Here is a 20,812-nt window from a genome sequence, read left to right on the forward strand (position 1 = left end):
GAAATAACGAAACTATGCTAACTAATTCCCCTTGCTGAGAACTTTGACGTGAATGCAGGAGTCACTAACTGATTTGCCAATATGTGTATAAGTAGTATGGGCTTGCACAAATGGACAGAAGTCACACAGCTAGAATATGCCAACTGTTATTAGTTAGCCCAGTCTCCTGCCATGTGGCGTTACGCCTCCCTCTTGATATACAGTTTTTTTGACATACCACTCATTGAACTTCTCTTCAACCTTGGGATGTTTGCCTTCCTTCAAATGTGTGGCATTAGTGTTGTGTATATCTGCCGCCCCACATTATGCTCTCCTTCTGCCATCCTGTTATTTTTGCCTGTCTAGTGGAACCATCTAAAATTACTGTTGTGCAGTGTTTATTTGTGTACGTCCAATATGAGGGGTTTTATCTAGAGCATGTCTGGTCTCTTGATATTTCCACAATCTCGATTCTAAAAGTTTTTTGTGCTTAAGCGTACCTTCTGCATGGAAACAGACGTACATCAGGCTTGCTGGCATGTACCATTTGCATAAACTCTTAAATTGGGGAAAAGATGTGGCCTAACGGCTAAGGCGATCAACATCAAAGCTGAGCAAACGGGTTCGAGCCTCTGCAGGGACGCTCAACATTCTGTGATTCTGGACACATCACTTTTCTCCCTGTGCCTCACAAAAATGGATGTGTCCGTCTGTAACACAACTGGTACTCATGTAAAGAACTCTGATATCTTCAGGTCTAGTTTGCGCTATATAAAACTAAAAAAAGTTGTACATGTGGAGATATGACCACATTTATAAGGCCTGCATAGATATTTTCCCAGGAGGTATTTTTGTAGAAATGCAATGCAAATCTGGTGAGCAGCCACATCGTTGTAAGATTGTGGAAAATCATTAATTTATAGATCTGAAAGAAACATTTTGTTATAGATTCCTAACCTTAGAATTACCCTCAGGCGTCATACTGGATCCGGAAAATTCTTAGTCCGCAGTACCCCCTGCGCGTCAAAAGGTGGTGTTGGTCAGTTCTGCGTTTGTCGTTATGGTCGCCAGGATGTCGCTGTAGCTACTTAGACGCCGCCCTCGTGTGCTGACGTCAGTTCTATCTTTTTCCGTGGCAGCCAGCGTAGAACTGGAGAGAGCGGTAACTCCAGTCACTTTTTGACTGACTTTTTGACGACTTTTGTCTACGCCTCCTGGTGCATGTCGGGGATGCCCGGTTTCAAAGCTTGCGGTTCCTGTAGCCGGCTGATGTCTGTGACGGATCCGCACCACGTGTGCCTGTTTTGCCTGGAGCGCACCCACGATCCCAAGTCATGCTCCGACTGCCAGACCATGAATCCGAAGTCTTTGCGGGAGCGGTCCCGAAATCTTCTCGAGGCCCGACAATCTGCTCTGCACAGTTCGAGGTCCTGGTTGCGTGGTAGGTCGAGCGACCAGTCGCGGAGCTACCACCCCCAGTCCTCTTCAAAGTCTTCGCACTCTTCATGTAAGTCGAAGCAGAAGAATTAGTCAAGCAGCATTATCACTCTTCGACTTCTCGTCGGTCGGCCGATGCGACGAAGGATGCGGGTGGTGCCTCTCCTGCGGCCCTACGTGTGGAGCCCGAAGGGTCTACTCAGTTTCCCTCCCTTCCAGGGACCCGGAGTGACCCCTGCCCACCTTCGCACCTTTTACGAGGCGATGCATGCCATCTTTGGGAAGCCCGACTCTGCGCCTTCAGGCCCCGCAGACTCAGCAGGGGGTCTTGGGCCTTTGACGCTGGCAGCTTCAGCCGTGGCACTGCAGGGTCCCCTTGGATCCAGGCCTGCATCTGGATTGGCGGCGATCGACCTAATTACACCTCTCCCAGCGCCGATTCCATCGGCACCACTTCTGCAGCCAATGCCGGTTGTGTCCATAGCCGGCGTCAACCCCGGCCTCCGCCCTAGACTGGACACTGAGCCGGACCGGCGTTGGTGGGTACCTTTGTTCTACCCTGGTGCTGCAATCAGGCCAGATTGGCAACCAGAGGAGGGTGAGGACGACTGTGAGGGGTCTGGAGTCCCTCTAGCAGACCAGTTAGAGTATGACCCAGAGTGGAGAGAGGATCTGAGGTGGGCCAGTGGTCTGGATACTTCCCCAGTCGGTAGGAGGGACATGTCTCCTCCTACCGTGGCTACGGAGGAGGGAGCTTCTTACACAGTGGTGTTGCATAGGGCCTCGAGCTTCCTACGGTGGCAGTCAGGACTAATCTCCTGACCGCGGTGCTTCAGCCGGCGGCGAGCTCTTGGGAGACCCTGCTGCCTTTCAATGAAGCCCTCACCGACATCCTTTTGGGCACCCTGGTCCAGGCCCACCACAGGGGCTCTTGTGGATAGGATGATTCCCCGGCACCACCACCCAGCCCGGGGGGTCCCCACTTTCCTCTCCCAACACCTCACCCCTGAGAGCTTGGTGGTCCAAGCCTCCACATTCAAAGGCGCATTTACTAACGCACCACCTGATGGGATATGGACCATCTTGGGTAGAAGAGGTTTTCTTCCTCCAGCTTTGGACTGCTGTCTGTAAACACCACATGTCTCTTGGGCTTTTATACCCACTCTGTGTGGGATACAGTGGCGCAGATGCTACCCTAATGCCCGGAGGAGGCCCGGGCCGTGCTCTCCCATGCAGTAGCAGAGAGGAGAGACGCAGCAAAGTTTACCATACTCTGTGGATTCGACACCGCTGACTGGCTAGGTAGGACAATTTCAAAGTCTGTACCATCGCATGTCGAAGGATCATCTAGCCCTTCTCCAACATGAAGTTATGACTCTCTTGGCTAAGGAAGCCATTGAGCGATTTCCTGCCCCAGAAGTAGGTCCTTATTGCTACTCCCACTACTTTCTGGTGCCAAAGAAGGACATAGGCCTGCGTCCTATCTTGGATCTCAGGAACGTCAACTGCGTCCTCGGGAAGGAGAAGTTCAAAGTGTTGACGCTAGCTGAGGTCCTGTCTGCCCTCGACCATGGAGGCTGGATGGCAGCGTTGGACTTGCAGGACTCCTATTTTCACAAACCCGGCCCTCCAGCGTTACCTACAGTTCACGGTAGGCCACGAGCATTTTCAGTTTACTGTGGTCCCCCATGGCCTTACCAGCGTCCCTCGGGTGTTCACGAAAGTGATGGTGGTGGTCGTAGTTCATCTGCGCAGATCAGGGGTTACAGTCTCCCTCCGCCCCCCTAATCTCGGCTGGCTGTTGAAGGTTGTGTCCTACCTTAAGGCTCCGTCTGAACTCCTGCATTCGCTGGGGTACTCCATCAACGCAGCATCGATAATCTGTCAGATTGCGTCCAGATCTTGGAGGGCACTGCACGACAATTGCAGTGGTGGCTTACGAGCCAGGATTGGGTCAACTGCAGATCCCTCTCCCTTCAGCATCCAGAACACACAGTGGTGACTGACGCGTCCCTTCTGGGATGGGGCAGTCACATGGAGGAGGCGGGGATCAGAGGCCTCTGGTCTCCGGCGGAGACCGGGCTCCACATCAACCTTCTGGAGCTTCAGGCGATCCGTCTCGCACTCGAAGCATTCCTTCCCTCTGTCCGAGGAAGAGTAGTGCAGGTGTTCAGGGACAACACCACTGCCATGTGGCACTGCAACAAACAAGGCTGGGTGGGGTCGTGGACCCTCTGTCTGGAGGCCCTCCGCCTCAGGACATGGCTGGAACATCAGGGCATTTCCCTGGTGGTTCAACACCTGGCAGGTTCACTGAACGCTAGGGCCGACAAACTCAGCCGCAGGTGCATGATGGATCACGAATGGCATAGTCACTCTGAGCTGGTGCATGGTCTCTTTCTGCAGTGGGGAGAGCCTTGGTTAGATCTATTCGCCACCGAAGAGAGCGCGTAATGTCAGCAATTCTGCATGTTGGAATTTCCAAGGTGGCACTCGCTAGGCGACGGTTTTTGTCACGAGTAGAGTGGTGGATTGTTGTACACCTTTCCGCCTATACCACTTCTGCCCAGAGTGATGAAGATCAGGCTCGACCGGGCCCAAGTCCTTCTGGTGGCTCCAGATTGGGCGCGGAGAGTCTGGTATCCCGAGCTGCTCAACATGGCCATCGATCCTCCGACCCGTCTGCCTCTTTGGGAGTATCTTCTGTCACAGCAACAGGGGACAGTCCGCCACCCTAACCTGTCCAACCTACACCTCCTTACGTGGAGGTTGAGCAGCGGCAATTGAAGTCATTCGACCTGCCTCCCGAAGTCTGCGATGTAATTGTTGCAGCCAGGCGTCCCTTCACTAAGACGGTATACGCCTGCCGGTGGAACAAATTTGTGGCATGGTGCACAGCAAAGGCTGTGGATCCCCTCTTTCTGAGGTTCTTTTGTTCCTTCTTTCTTTTGCCCAGCAGGGCTCTGCTCTGGGCGCTATCAAGGGCTATGTCTTGGCCATCTCAGCCTTCCTTCGGCTCCCAGATCAGTCTTCCCTTTTCAAGTCCCCGGTGGTAAATCGTTTCTTGAAAGGCACAACTCCTCTCTTTCCTCCTATTCCTTTCATTACGCCTCAGTGGGACTTGAACCTAGTTTTATCTTATTTAATGTGCGCTCCCTTTGAGCCGTTTCACAACTGTCCTCTGAAGCTCTTCACTCTCACAACTGCATTCCTGGTGGCCAACACCTCTGCCAGACGGGTGAGTGAGCTCCAGGCGCTTTCTTCTAAGCCTCCTTTTCTCTCTCTGCATCCGGACACAGTTGTCCTCAGGACTCATCGATTCTTCATGCCCAAGGTAGTCCCTGCCTTCCACATCGGGCAGACCATCACTTTGCCCACCTTCTTTCCGCCTCCACATCCTTCGAAGGAGGAAGAGACTCCACCGTCTGGACCCAAAACATGCGCTTTCCTTTTATTTGGATCGCACCAAACCGTTCCGGGTGGATGACTTGCTCTTTCTTGTTTGTGTGGGCGCCAAGAAAGGTTGGGCGGCATACAAGCCGACTATATCCCGATGGATCGTTCTGTGTATCAAAGCCTGCTATTCTCTGGCAAAGAAGGATCCTCCAGAGGGCTGTGTGCCCATTCCACCATTGCAACTGCAGCCACCACTGCTTTTAGTGACACAATACGACACACTTGGACCCTGCACTTCCAAGTGGAGGCAAATGCACTACGGCACCTTTGAACAACCCACATTAAATAGCACTCCCAAAAGACGAGGCGATAAAACAAATCCCAGCACACTCTTAAGACGAGGCAAGGAGACAAATCCAGGTGCATTTAAAGTGACACATTTTTAGAAAGAAAGGCAAAAATATATCAGTTAATGCAGACTCCCAAATATCAAATGACTCCAGTACAAAACCAGAATGAAATGAAGTATATATACATGTAGCAAAAAGCAAAGAAACGTACAAATTATGTACATAAAGTAAGGAACACCTCCCCACAGACCATGCAACATCCTTGCCAACCCAAGCTGAAAAAGCCCTTCAACAGCCCAGGAAGGAGTTCGATCGGGACCCAAGTTCCATCACTTCCACAGCAGTACGTCTACTCTGAAGTGAGCTTCTAACTGCACTTTACTCAACGTGAGGCGAAGATTCTTGAAATCTCTTCCCCTTCAATTGGAAAAAACCGAGCTGGCTGTACTGGTCTGTGTCAAGGCGGAGGCTGGCCAGGCTCCCGTATTTTGACTCCGAGACAGAGCTGTACATTCCGCACATTCCCTGAAAGGTACCAAGTACTCATCCCACACAACATGTTCCAGTTCACTCTGATCGGTGAGAAGCGAAAAACGAGTGAAGAGCAACAACATGCCCTCCCCACTTTGTAGCTACGTGCAAGCACAGAAAATGGAGTCTGTTGCACAAGATTGAGTCAATTATGCCAATTGGAGCCAATGGTCACTATATCACTCAATATCAGTACACTGCTTTGGGATCGGGAGTCCCCATTAATGACATCTGTCAGGCAGCTACATGAGCATCGCTGCACACCTTCACCAAACACTACTGCCTGGACAGCCAAGTCCGGAGAGACCGCTTCTGTGGACTTTCTTTGCTCCAGGACTTTCCGGTGTGAACTTGGTTTGCAGACCCACCTCTGGGGTTGGCATTGCTGGAGAATCTATTCTAAGGTAAGGAATCTATAACTAATGTGTTTCTTTCAGATGAACAAGTTACTTACCTTCAGTAACGATAGATCTGTGAGAAACATTAGTTATAGATTCCTTACCGCCCCACCCATCCTTCCTGTTCTGCGAACTGATTTCCAAGGTTAAGCACATTCCTTCAGGGCCCTTGTTTTGTGCACCCGTGGGCAGTGTCTTGCATGGCTCTGCGTTTCTGGCGCGGAAAGTCATGTACAGAACTGAAATCTGCACGCAAGGGCGATGTTTTAGTAGCTGCTGCAACATCATTCCGGCGACTACTTAGCCAACGATAGACGCGGAGCTGACTGATGCCACCTTCTGACGCGCAGAGGTACTGCTGACAAAAAACCTTCCTGATCCAGTCTGACGCCTGGGGGTAATTTTAAGGTAAGGAATCTATAACTAAATAATGTTTCTTACTGATATATCGTTACCGAAGGCAAGTAACTTGTTCATCTGTAAGAAACCTAAGTTAGTTATAGATTCCTTACCTCCCCACCCATCCTCCACGTTCTGTGAACTGACTTCTAGAGTTAAGGACACCCTGTCAGGGCCCTGTTCTGTGCACCAGTGGTCAGTGTCTTGCATGGCTCTGTGCTTCTGGCGTGAAAAGTCGCATACAGAACTAACAGCACGCGAGGGCGGCGTTTATGTAGCTACCGTGATGTCATCCCGGCGACCACGACGATGAACGTGTAGTTGACCGAGGCCTCCTTCTGACGCGCAGGGGTACTGCTGACGAAAAACTTTCCGCTTCCAGTCTGACTCCTGGGAGTAATTTCAAGGTAAGGAATCTGTAACTAACCTATGTTTCTTACATATATATCATTACCGAATGTAAGTAACTTGTTCATCTAGGCCCCTCATAAAGACTTCAGGGAGCTGACTCCAGGACTAGTTGCGGCACAGCATTGATGAGTAAAACGAATGCATTACTCGCTCTTCTACGCTGCTGATATTTCTTAAAGTTAAGGATCATGTGATTTATTTTAGCTACTTAATGTTTTGAGCCTTGATAAACTTTGTGTGAATTATTTTTTATAAAATTAAAATGATCTTGTTATATTGTGCTATGTTTCTCTTGGTCGATGTTGCACCCTAACCTTCCCTTCGCTTTCTTTTCAGGGCTCTATTTGATTACGATAGGACACGAGACAGTTGCCTACCGAGTCAAGGACTGAGCTTCTCATATGGAGACATTTTACATGTAATCAATGCTTCAGACGATGAGTGGTGGCAGGCACGACTAGTCACGCCCCATGGGGAGAGCGAACAGATAGGAGTTATCCCTAGCAAAAAAAGGTACGTATCCGCCCGTGTTTGGGCGTTGTTTGTTGATTTAATCAAGACTGATGTTTGGGGCAGTTAGATCTTCTTTCTGGTGACTGTTTGCCTGACTGCATCTGATTTTATTAACTGCAGGTTACTCTTAAGAGCATATTGTACTATATTTTCTGTTAGGCTATTGAATTTTGTGTAGCTTGCAGTGTGCCATTGCTTGATCTTCATAGCTCTTACAGCATTCCACAGATTCACATGCTTGAATTATTCCTTGCTAAACCGGGAATCCTCCGTAATAATTATTGCAGTATACATGTGCACTCCTTTAACATTCAACACTCCAATATACTTCTTATAGTCTGTCCACCGCTTTGTGACGCAACACCCTAACTCGAAACAGCGAGGTGGAGAGAAAGTAGCTTAAACTTCCCTTGGATGCTCAGACTGCCTTTTCTTTTTACTGCATGTCAAGTGTGAGGGAACCCACTGGATCTTACCCCCGTTCGCCCCTACCGTTGCTTTGTTTGGTCAGGACATGGCTTGGCTCATCTACACTAAACACTGTATAACATTTTCAATGTTTCTTCTTCTTTTTTTTTTTTAACCAGCAAAACTTCTTCAACATATGTGAGGCAGCTTTGAAAAATCTCTTTAAGGCCTGTAGTTTCTGTAGCAAAAATATGACCTGCAAAACTGCGTTTCCTGTCATTGCCTTGGACATGACTCCAGAAAAAGTGGTATCTTCCTCAAATTCTCTGTAAATACACTAACGACCAGGGTCCTTTTGCAAAAAGGTTGGCTGCTTCCTCTTCCTTCAAAAAGTCAAATGTAGACCTGAAGCCTACTAATACAGTCATCTACTCCGACATCCTCCTTTACGGAGCAACCCTCTGAGACTGCCACGCTTGCTCATTTAGCAGATCCAGGGCTAAAGAGGCTTACAGAATGCTGAATTCTTATGACCAGTTCTTCGTGTTAAAAACTTTTTTGTCAAATAAGTGTGTCCAAAAATGAGGCTGTTTGTGAAAATCAAAAATAAAGTTATGTTTTTATGGAGGCACAGAACCATAGAATTCAATCTGATTAAATTGTTGTTTGAAACACCTGAAAATCACCTATTCTGCATTAGTACTCAGTAACGCCTACATTCTGGGCCGGACTAGAAACAGTTTTCCAAAAGATGTGGTCACATCAACTTTTTTGCCTGGGGAACTAGCGATATCCTCCACTCCCCAACTCAGTCATGACACTGGCATCAGCAACCTTCACGTCCTTTCTGCTTTTTTTTCTGCCTGTTTTTTTTTCCCTAGACGGTCCACATTTTTTGGTCTTGAACTCCCTCCCACTCTAATTTGTCCCCTTACTTGAAAGTAAACATTAGTTTTTTTAATTCTAATTGTTGCCAAAATGTTGCATTTGACAGACAGCAGTGTGAATAACAATAGCCGCTTTGTGCCGTATATTCCAATAAGGAACGAGTGGTTAATACAGGCAAAAGTATGACATGAAAGCCTTCACAAACAGTTGGCCTCTGAGAGAGTTCATCTATGCGTGTTGATAACAGGGGCACCTTTGTTCAGCCAGACATATTAAGTCTCTACAGCCTTAATTCAAGGAGGTTCCTGTATGCACCAAATAGGGGGAGGAGGAGATCTTTGTTTTAAAAAAAAATTAATAATAATTGGATTTTTCTGATTGGAATTCTTTTTAAATGGGTTTGTTTGACAGCTGGCTCTGGTGTGCTAATTAATGTTAAGTATATGACCCTCTGAATACTGCACTGGCTCAAGACATGCTGCACATTGATCCGCAGCTAGCAAAACCTGTTGAAATCCATTGTGATGTGCATGCATGGGTTCGGCTCAAATCCTTGTCAGTTAAAAGGGCACCACAATAACAAAACAAGCATTTGGCATAGCCAATAGGTCTCGCTTTTGGGACATAAGTATTTAGTTATGTAGCACAATATCCTTGGTGCAACCACATTAACTGTTGCATGGTTTAACACTTATAAGGCCCCAAAGGCGAGACCTATTGGCTATACCAATGCTTTTTTTTTTTTTTTTATGGACAAGCAGTGCTATCAGGCTCCGGCTGCCACTTGGAGAGAGGGAGAGGTGTGTAGAGAGAGGGAGAGGTGTGTAGAGAGAGGGAGAGGTGTGTAGAGAGAGGGAGAGGTGTGTAGAGAGAGGGGGGTGTTTAGAGAGAGGGGGGGTTGTTTAGAGAGAGAGAGAGAGAGGCCTATACAATGAATGCAGAAAACATGAATCGTGAAGGGCGGTCTACGTGCCTGTTTAATTAGAATATGGATGCATAATTCTGTGTCCAGATGATAGACATTGCTACTACCTGCAAAGTCAGAGGTGAAATTAACCTGGTTTAATGGATGTCTGAAGCAAAACATGGCTTGTGTGCTTTCTGCATTCACAGAGGAGGGGATGTCTTCTTTGGGAGGGTCTAGCTGCCAGGGCCGCTGGATGAATATAAACCATGATCGCAGAAGAAAGGGTGAATGGTCAGAGGATTCACGTCCATATGCCATTGGCTGTAAATGCAAGAAGATGAGAAAAGCAGAAACTGATTGATGCTTACAGGCTAGCAGGTGCAAGATGACGGGACAGGTGTGTGAAGGTCCATTCTAAGGCACCATGGAGTCAGGCAAGGTGAAGGAGAAAGCAAGACAAAAAGGTACGAGATAGAAACCCATGGTCTCCGGTCCAGACCTGCGAACAGATTGAGTATGGGGGTTTGGTGGGGGCTGCTATAGTTTGCAGGCAACGTGTTGAACAGAGTACAGACTCAATGTGAAGATGAAAGGACATGTATGGGGAAGGGGATCCATGCTTTCCAGCACAAGCCAATGGGGTCGTGTTTGCATCACACGCATGTGGGGGTGGGGGGGTCATGCTTAGTCTGCCAGATCAGGGGCAAAGGCATGTTCATTGGAAGAGATCATGCTGACATGCATGACTAACCGAGCGCGTTGGAGCAGTCATTTTGAGGGGCTATGCTTTAGAAGCACTGACCTCTGTATCCTGTACAAAGGCACAATTGCTCTGAGTGGCGGCGCTTAGTAGCACCATACTGTCAGATTCACTCTGAAGCACGGCCACTGGGAGTGGTCATGCTGGTATGTAAATGCTTGACCGGTATAGTGCAAAAAAACATACACTGGAGAAATCGGGCATGTACTACTGGCCGCTCACATATAGTGTGAATGGGCTGAAAATATGAGGGGGTTCACGGCTTAATACGTCCGGCTGACACATCCCGCCTGGGGCCGCCGTCATTGCAAGATGACACTTGCAAGCTGGTGATACAATGTGACGAGCAAAAAGCAATCAAACAGACTGTTCGTGCAACAGACAAGCCTGGTGCGAATGGTGAGTCATGGGTAGAGGTCATGATTACAATACACAGTCTATCAGGTCCAGTGTGTTCTCAGCTGCTACGTGGAGGGCTGCTATAATGCACTTGATGGATTGAGCTGCCGTGTCTGTCATCGTGGTGCGCACTGCTCCTGGCAGTCATAGGTTAAGGAAGCTAGCTAGATCTGTTTGATGCTCTGCGCGTTGGTACTGCTACAAAGTAATAAATTGTAGTATTCAAGTTAGACACTTCCGGGCCGGGCTGACACACGTGGGGGCTCCGAACTTATTGTCAACGTCACTGCAGTTGGTGCCCAATGATGAAGTAGACTCACAATAGGCTATGTGCGCCACGTACGATGTTCCTCCTACTGCTGCCTGCGTTTCTTTAACTTAAAATGCGCAGCTCCTGCTCCTCCTGAATTTGCAGCTCTGACCGCAGCGGGGTGGAGGTGAGCGATTTCCGACAGTAACTGCGGCTGATTTTCACAGTAAAGATGGCTTATGGTTCCAATGTGGTATCGTATCCCACCTGACCAGAAAGCCAAAGACTGGGCCAGAGAGGCTGCTCACGAATCAGGTTGACGAGTCAGGGTGAGTAACCGAGGCAGCGCTGGGGGGGTGGGGGCAGCTGGGGCAAACACCTTGGCCGGCCTGTACGAGTAGAACAGTTCAACCTCTGTAAAGGGTCTCTGTAAACATTTCTATTATCCAGGAGGCATTACTGGGCATGTGGACACACGAGAAGCAATCATGTCTTCGCCCAGCAAGCCAGAGATGAACGAGCACACTCTGGGAGGGATCTGGGCTAACCCGCTACATAGGAAGGTGATCAGGATGAGGAAAGCGCTCAAGAAGCTAGTCACAACAAGCGCGAGCGCACTGAAAGTAAAAAAAGCGCGCCATGAAGCACCTAATGACCCGTGACAGGAGGAAAGACAGATGGCGGTTGCGTGCGTGCACTCAAGCTTGAGGACACCAAAATGCCTGTGGTAGCACTTTGAAAAGCCTGTTGCTAAATGTTTCTCAGAGTAGCGCATGCACTTGCTCAGGCGAGACCTAAAAAGGGGGTTAATTAAAGAAAAGAGATGTAAAAGTCAACCCTAAGCAACTGCCTCTGTTGGACTCTTCCCTATTCCAACATTGTCACCTTGATTATTCCACGTACACACTAAATGTAACGTATTGGTAACTTTTCCCCACTTCAAATGAAACAGTGAAGTGAACATTTTTAGTCTCCTTTAGACTATCTCCATTTATAATCATAAGAAGTAAATACTATTGCCCACGGGTAAAACTCAAGAAAACTTTTGCAATGATAAAACTATTTCTCATTTGCCTTTTTTTTTAAAACTATTTTTATATGAATAACAATTATTTAGTGGCCTATTTAAGGCTACAGTGACCATTCCATTCCATTAAAAACTTAAACCATATTACAAATATATAAATGTTACTAGAGGAGCTTGATGACTCAGAAAAATGATCTTTCACAAACTTGTTTTTCGTTTAAAGGATAGGAAGAGAAAAATAGAGAAGAGAAAAAATAGAATCATGTAGCCACCTAGCCTGCAGACAGGTAAGGCTGATAAAGGGATTTGTAGATTTAAGTATGAGTTCTCCAGTACCACATGTCCTGAGTGGCAGATGTTCAGTTGTTTATTTACAACGGAGACAACGGATACAACTAAAGACAACTATAATCTCTTAGGTGTAAGGAATAAAAAAGCAAACTGGTGGATTGCTTATGATTGCAATGGTGATTCCCCTTATATTAAAGTAGGATTACAGGAAAGCAACCATCCTCTCCTTCTGGGGGGATCTTTATTGTTAATAGTATGCACTGAATAGAAAAAGCAAGCCCATCACTGCCAGAAGCTGTTAAAGGAAAAAGGAAAAATATTGAACTATGCGAAGAGGTTTTTGAAGGAGGCCTACCCTACTGGGACATCTTCTGCGGAGTCTGAATGAAGACAGTAATGTAAATGTATGCACAGACCTCTAAGTGACTGCTTTAAAAATCTCCACTGCAGAAATCGTTCTCAATAAAGTAGCAGTAATCAAAAGCTCACTATACTAGCTACCTCTAGTTGAGTGAGCTTTTAGTTTGTCTTTTTAGTTTTTTCATAGCATAAGATGAGCCTATACATCTAGAAAGGCTTTTTTTCTGAAGCGACCAGCCCAGTATGAAGGGCGCCTAGTTAACAAATAAGTATTTCTTTTCAGCAACAAAATTTAAGCATTGTCCTTTCATCTTAAGTATGGAGAGATCCCTCAGCCGAGTTAGTAAGATTCTGAAAGAAAGTTGTCGGAGAAATAGATTGATTACATGAAAATCTGAGATCAACTTAAGGGATGATTATAATGGCGGACAGACTGTAGTCTGTCCACCGTTGTTGGTGGAGACCGTGACAGTCCGCAATACATGTGGTGGTCAGGCACAGCAAATCAGGATGCTACCGCCACCATGGCAGTCACATTTTGCATTTTAGCATTGCGGCGGGTGCTGCTGACTGGCACCCGACGCAAAGTTAAAATGGCATGTTGTGCATTTCTCTACACTACATGGCAGGCACCACACTGTGCCTGCCACTTGGTGCAGTGAAATGTAGGGGGTACCATGGGTACTCCCCACTCCCTCCCCCCCAAAGTGCACCCTCACATCCCCCCAATTGCACCCACACCTTCCCCAACACAAGGGTGGCCCGCAACGGCCACCTGAAACTAATCTCCAGCAGCCTTTTAAAGACGGTTTACCTGCCACGGAAAGGCTGGCAGGAGACCGCATCGTGATCTGGCGGATGGTGCCTGCTAGTCATCGCCACCATTTCATTGATGCAGACCGCTCCGCCAGGCAACGATTGCCTGTGGCAGTTCCGTGGCGGACGGTCTTTGCGGTACAAACGCGATTCCCTCCGCCATCCTAATCGCGGTTCAATTGCAAAAGGACCGCCAATGCATGGCTGGCGGTGACAGGCCTTCCGCAATCGCTTAGTTGGTATAACCGCTTTGTTCTTTCCTGTCACCTGGTTCTTATTCTAATGTTTATATATTTGTAATAGTGCTTAGTTTTCTATGTTAATAAACGGAATTGGCCAATGTAGCCCTATTTGACTGCTAAATTATTTTTCCTTGTGTAAAAAGAGATGAATGTCAAGAAATAAAAGTCCCCTTGGGCACATAAATCTGAGTAAAAATACTCACAACAAATTACAAAACAAGCTTCACTGGTTATATATGTAGCATTCGAAAAAGGGCAATGAAAACAAGTAAATTACAGTCAAAGTGTATCACAATTTTATTCCAAAAGGCAGACATTAAAAATGACCAATATGGTCCATACTCAAAACACAAGTATCATAATAAATAAAATAACATACAATACAATCATAAAAAACACATTATAGCGACCTCCAATTTTTAATTTCTGACTACAAGCAGAGATTTTCTACTTCTGCTCCGTCTCCTACTCCAGTTGTCTCTTCGCCACCAATGCCACAAGCTCCACCTCCACTTCCACAGTCCATGCCTGTCGCACCTCCACCTTCCAAGGATGTTGATGTTGAGGAGGATGATCACCAAGAGGAAGGGGAGCTTCATGATTACCAGTCGACTCATGATGAATGGGATGATAACGTTATCCTTTGTCCATTGTCCCTAGTGCCTCCTCAAGCTGATTCGCCTCCTGAGGATATTGGGGTTTTTCATAATATCTTGGAAAGAGCTGCGAAGCGTTTCCAGATCCCTATGCCTTCTCACCAACAGGATTGTTTCCTTTACGTCTTTAAGGAACCTTTTAAAAAGTCAGTAAGAACCGTGCCTATTATAGACTACATCTGGGATCATAGTGAGAAGATCATGCACAATCCATCTTCGGTTCCCCCAGAGTTGCCTCGTCTGGACAAAAAATACAGGGCTCCGGACACCGCTACAGCCTGCCTTACCGGACATCCCAAGCCTGATTCAGTCATCACTCAGGTGGCCCAGCGGAAGTCTAAAAACCCTTCTGCTCCACTGTCCGCCCCTCCGGACAAGGAGGGCAGACGACTTGACAATATCGGGAAACGTTTTTCTTCCATGTCTGCATTGACAGTGCGTGCATCTAATTCCTTAGCGTTATTGGAGCGCTACAACAGGCAGATGTGGGTGGACATTGCACCATACTTGGGGGCCTTGCTGGACGACACTAAGGAGGAAGCAAGAAAGATCTTGTTAGAGGGCAAACGTTCGGCTTCCGAGATCGATTGCGCGATGGATATCGCCTCTACTGGTTTCCGCCAATTGGCTGGCGCTGCAGTCTTACGATGCCAAGGTTGGCTTAAGACGACTACATTTTGGCCAGAGGTCCAGACTAAAATTCTGGACATGCCCTACGACAGTCAACTTCTTTTTGGCACTCATATTGACAAAGCTCTTCAGGGCATACAAAAGGATACCGACACGGCTCGGGTTTTGGGTACCCTTCAATTTAAACCCCCCTCTTTACGAGGCTCAAAGGGTAAAGGGCAGTCTTCCACTAGACGGTTCTACCAACAATATTAGTCTTCCTACTCTTCTTCCAGCCAACAATATTGGCCACAATTTCAACTACGCCAACAGCAGCAGTCCTCGTACAATAAGACCTCCTTTCGAGGAAAGGGAGGATGACAGAAGGATACCGCCCGGTGTCAATGACTTTCCTCTACCGCCGGTCTCCATTTCCTCTCCACCCTCCAAAGTAGGAGGAAGAATTTTCCATTTTTTACACTACTGGAAACAAATAACGGACCGTTGGATTCTTCAGCTGGTACAATTTGAACATTCTGTGGAGTTCATTCAAACTCCTCCACAGACCCCTCCTTGACCTATGCTTCACAAAAATCGGTGCCTTTTATTCCTGGAAATCTCACTAAAGATCCAGAACGGAGCTGTAGAAAGGGTTCCTCTTTGTCAACGAGGGAAAGGTTTTTATTCCCGTTTTTTCCTGGTGCGAAAGGATAAGAAATGGAGACCAATCCTGGATTTGAGAAGTCTCAACAAATACTTAAAGAAGCAATCGTTTTGAATGGTCACCATTCAAGAAGTGCTATAACTTCTCAATGCAAACGACTACATGGTATCTTTAGATCTTCAAGATGCCTATTTCCATATCCCAATACACAGGAATCACAAAAAAATTCTGAGATTCGCGGTGGCAGGCAGACATTACCAATTCCGAGTCCTGGCCTTCGGGCTCAAGTCAGCCCCACGCATTTTCACAAAATGCCTTTCTCCAGTGGCTTCATACCTCAGGCAACAACGTCATCCTCTTCCCTATCTCGATGACTGGCTCGTCAAGGCACCTTCTCTAGATGGCAGAAACGGATCTTCCAACGCCTGTCTACAGCTTTTCAGTCGCCTAGGACTAACTCTCAATCAGGACAAGTCCGTCCTCCAACCCTCTCAGCGGATAACTTTTCTGGGTGCTATTCTGGATACAAACCAGAAGAAAGCTTTCCCGTCGCAAGAGCGACAGTCCAGACTTCAATTAGCGGACTGCATAAGATCCAGGAAGGTCCTCTCAATACGCCTGTTCAAGTCCCTTCTCGGGGTGATGTATTCTGTTGGTTCCCCACTGCCGCCTTCACATGCGTCCTCTTCAGGAATCACTCTCCGCTCAGTGGATTCAAGCCGAAGGTTCATTCGACGGTGTCGTTCAAGTGACCCCTCAGATGGTCACTGCTCTACAGTGGTGGACTCGTCCACGGAATCTTTATCAAGGCCTGCCCTTCTTACTCCCAAGTCTCTCCGCAAATAGTCACAACGGATGCGTCCATGGAAGGCTGGGGAGCTTTCCTCTAAGGACTCCGGATCAGTGTAAAGTGGTCTCCTTCCAAACGGAAGCTTCACATAAACCTCCTCGAGCTACGTGCTGTGTACCTGGACTATCGGGCGTTCCTTCCCAGGATCAAAGGTTCTCTAGTGCTTGTCCGGATGGACAATACTACGACAATGCACTACCGAAACAAGCAGGAAGGTACTCTTTCACTGCCACTCTCTCCAGAATCTCAGAAGATCTGGAACTGGTCACTACTTCACATTTCCCTGCGAGCAGAATATGTTCCAGGAACGGACAATGTGGTGGCCGATTCACTAAGCAGATCTATTTGCCACCCGGCACAACGCCAAATGCCACAACTTCGCAAGTTGGCATCCCCAGCGAGGATCTCTAGGGAATGCATTTTCGATAGCATGGTTCAACGTCTTTGCTTACGCTTTTCCACTAATTCCCCTTATTCCCAGGGTCCTCAGGAAGTTGAAGGCAGAACCCTGCACGCTAATCATGATAGCTTCAGCCTGGCCTCACCAACATTGTTTCACGGAGCTCCATCTTTTCTCCCTGGAACCGCCGATTCCTTTGAAGCCATTTCCCTCACTCCTCACAATGGATCGGGAACAAGTCCAACACCCGGATCCAGCATCTCTCAAATTATCGGCTTGGCACCTGAGTTCCAAGAGTTCCATCGCCTAGACGTTCCTCCAGACTGCAGGGCAAGTCTGGCTCCGGCCCGAGCCGACAGTACGAACAAGACATATTCCTTAAAGTGGAAGAGATTCTGCATCTGGTGCAAGTCTACGAATGTACACCCTCTCTCTTCTTCTCCAAAACAAATATTGCCTTACCTTCATCTGGCGACCTCAGGTCTTGCTCACGCCTCTTAAAAGTTCACTTGGCCACAATATCCAGATTCAGGAGATCTTCTGCAGGCCCTTCTCTTTGGTTAAATAGACTGGTCAAACAATTTCTCAAGGGTCTGTTTACGACTTTACCTCCTGTTAAGTCTCTACCTCCAACTTGGCAACTCAACATAGTGCTGGCTCAACTTATGAAACACCCTTTTGAGCCGATACACAAAGCCGATCTCAAGTTTCTTTCTTGGAAGACAGCACTTCTACTAGCCCTTACATCTGCAAGGCGAGTAAGCGAGCTTCATGCATTCTCAATCCAAGACCACTTTATTCAATTCAAACATGATAGCGTTATTCTTCGAACGAATCCCAAGTTTGTGCCCAAAGTCCCGTAAGACTTTCACCTCAATGAGCCTGTGGTCTTGCGTACCTTTTTTCCAAATCCTCAAACGGCAGCAGAAAGAACTCTGCATTCACTAGATCTTAAACAGTGCCTTAAATTCTACCTTGACAGGACAAAGGCGTTCCGCAAATCTAACCAACTCTTTGTGGCTTACAGTCGACCGAGACAAGGTCTTCCTCTTACTAAACAAAGTGTTTCTTTGTGAATCTCGGAGGATGAGAAAGTCACAAAAAGATTTATGAAACAATTATTTTCTCAGAGCTCAAGGCAGAAATATAAGTGGAGCAAACACACTTGAAGCAGAGTCTGAAAGAATTCCAAATAATGGTGGTGGAGCTGGACATTATAGTGAACTCTCTGCAATCAGGGCATAGTAAACTCTAGATCTGGAAGATTATCAGAGGAGCTTAAAAAAAACTTGGGCTAACAGATGATCATTCACTCTGAAAAGCAGGACTCAGAGGATCGATCCAGCAGGTGAAACCTATCAATAAGGAGAATTCAAACAGACGAAGAAAGACAAGACATGAACAAATAAGTGCAGGACCTCCTGGATTCTATTCTTGTGAGAAGTGCCGCAGATCCAATACAGATCCATAGGCTATGTAGGGCGAGGATGGTAGGTTCTGGAAACAGATGACTGCCAGATATCCTAGTGTGACTGCACTGTTTCAAAGACTAAGTGATTTCTAAAGGCAGCGCAAAGTGAGGGATTCGCTAGGACCAGTGGGCCGCATATCCAGGTGGAGTCTTCCCTTTCAGATCAGTTTTGTTTTTCAGGAAAAACTGTTTTCTACGAAATCTGGATTCAAACTCGCCCAATAGAGACCTGGAGGAGGAATTACAACCAAAGCTCCCTCACCCCAAAATCCCTGAATGACCACGCAACAGATAAAGCCTTTGGAGGAAAGAAATGTTGGCGGGACGTAAAGTGGTGTAATATCTCAAAAGCACCAATGCACCTATGTCACAAACAGCCTGAACAAAGTCTCAAAGTGGAGAGGAAATGTGTTTGAAGTGTGCAGCACAAAGCTGACTGCAGGACATGAGTTACTCACTACATGAGCACTACAGGTGGATGATACATTCATTTACCTTTAAGGAGCTACAGACCGGTTCCAACAAAGCGGATCGCAGAGGTTCTCAACAGAGGCAGTACCTCTGACTATCATTTGTCTTTTTTTTCTCTCCAGCTGATTGGTTGGACTTAAAGCACTAGTTGTTTAACAGTATTGTTGCAGGAGAGAGTGAGAGGGAAGTTTGTAGGACCGGTGGGGGGATGAGGGATGGGTGGGTTTGATCCCCATGTACACTCCTGAAATTGAGATCACCAGGCAAGAGTAAATCTTTGTTTCAGTTCATAAAAACCATATAGTATTGAAAGAACTTATATTCTCTTTTTCCTAAAATCTAGCTAAAGATTTCAAAAGATTATATAAAAATGATTTCATACATAAATATACAGTGGTAATGACTTTTGGCTAAAACAAAACAATCCTTTTAAAAACTATCTAATCTATAAAAACCAACATCCCTAAACCGATATATATTTACCAAAGAGCAGGGCTTCCATTGCTACTTGTTTTAGTCCCAATATTATAGTGATGCAGTCCCTACTAACAGTTCATATTAATACTTGCCAAACACTACCCGTGGTGGTTTTGTTATCCTTTTTCATAATTATCTGTTCATATTGTATCAAAAATGTCATAATCTTACAATTTAGAAGGGAATCCGTTGCGTCCAAACCCTTGATTATTGCGGTTCTACAAGACCTAATGCGCCTCTCAATAAATATATTTTTCAAAAGCCCCACCCGGGTCTGCCTTAAGCCAGGGCATATTCAAATAAGATGAATAAGGTCTTGCTTCTCGGTGCTGCATAGTGTACATGATGTAGGCCCATTGTATCTCCATTTGGGCTGATCCGCTAAACTTGGTAATAACCCAAACCTGGTGGCCGTAAGTTTCCTTTGTAGATATTATGAGTATGTTGTACTCAGATATTCTGCCGAATGTAATTTTGTAAAGGACTGTATTACCATCCAAGCGTGAGACCTCTTTGAACATTTATTTTTATCCTCTATTAATGCATGTATTTTGACCATTTTATTTACCACTTTACGAAAAACTTTAGACTTTGTTTCTTCCATGGCTAATTTAAAAAACTTGCCATAAATGGAGTGCTGATCTTCTTCCTGGGCTCACCACAAGGCATCATGTAAAAAGTTGGCTCGACTCAACCAGATTTTATACCAACTCTTGACATATGCTTAGTTTCTTCCAATCCCTTGATGGATCAGGCCAAATTCCAACCTCACCTGTGCTGGTGACACATTCTGAGGTAACTTAAAGACCCTTTTGTATGCTCTTACTTAAATCTTTCCCAACAGTTCAGCATCTGTTCCGTATAGAACGACGCTTGCGTACTCCACTCTCTGCATTAATTTGGCAGCCATTACATCTAGTAAAGGCTTTAAAGAGAGGGCACAAAATGCGTAGATTAGACCATTCCCTTTTGCTTCTAAATATTGTTTTTTTTAAATTTAAACGATCTTCAATGTACAGACCTAGATATTTGTAGTTATTAACTACCCCTAATGTTATTTCTCCCTGCCTGACCGGGAATTTGCATCCTGCTCGCTTTGCAATAATCATAGTCTTTATTTTCTTTATATTAATTTTCAAGGCGTTGACCTTAGCAAATGTCGCTAGCTCGTTTAGTGATCTTTGTAAGCCAACTCGTGTCTGGCTGAGTAGGACTATATCATCAGCGTAACAAAGATGTGTTATCGGCAATGGACCTAGGCAAGGGGAATGAGCATTTGTCTCATTTAGTTTTATAGAAAGATCCGCCATAAAAAGATTAAATAAATGAGGGGTTAATACGCAGCCTTGCTTTAGCCCTTTTGCAGTGTGGATTTTCCTTGAAATTCTCATACCATTTGCAATTTTCATTCGTATCCATGTTCCCATATACAATTGAATGGCACCAGTAGTA

At 46.4% G+C, this 20,812-nt stretch overlaps 1 protein-coding gene across 6 annotated transcripts in view; it reads left to right on the forward strand.

Moving 5' to 3' along the window:
- The window catches only part of DLG3 (discs large MAGUK scaffold protein 3), a 1,928,515-nt gene that overhangs the window by 1,666,011 nt on the left and 241,692 nt on the right, over positions 1-20,812 (forward strand). For all 6 annotated transcript variants that reach the window (XM_078640191.1, XM_078640192.1, XM_078640194.1 and 3 more), the window contains one exon: positions 7,238-7,414. In XM_078640191.1, the coding sequence (XP_078496317.1) occupies positions 7,238-7,414 (177 nt within the window). The remainder of the gene's footprint in view (positions 1-7,237; positions 7,415-20,812) is intronic.

This window comes from Lissotriton helveticus, chromosome 4_2, assembly GCF_964261635.1.
Source record: "Lissotriton helveticus chromosome 4_2, aLisHel1.1, whole genome shotgun sequence".
Classification (NCBI taxonomy): domain Eukaryota; kingdom Metazoa; phylum Chordata; class Amphibia; order Caudata; family Salamandridae; genus Lissotriton; species Lissotriton helveticus.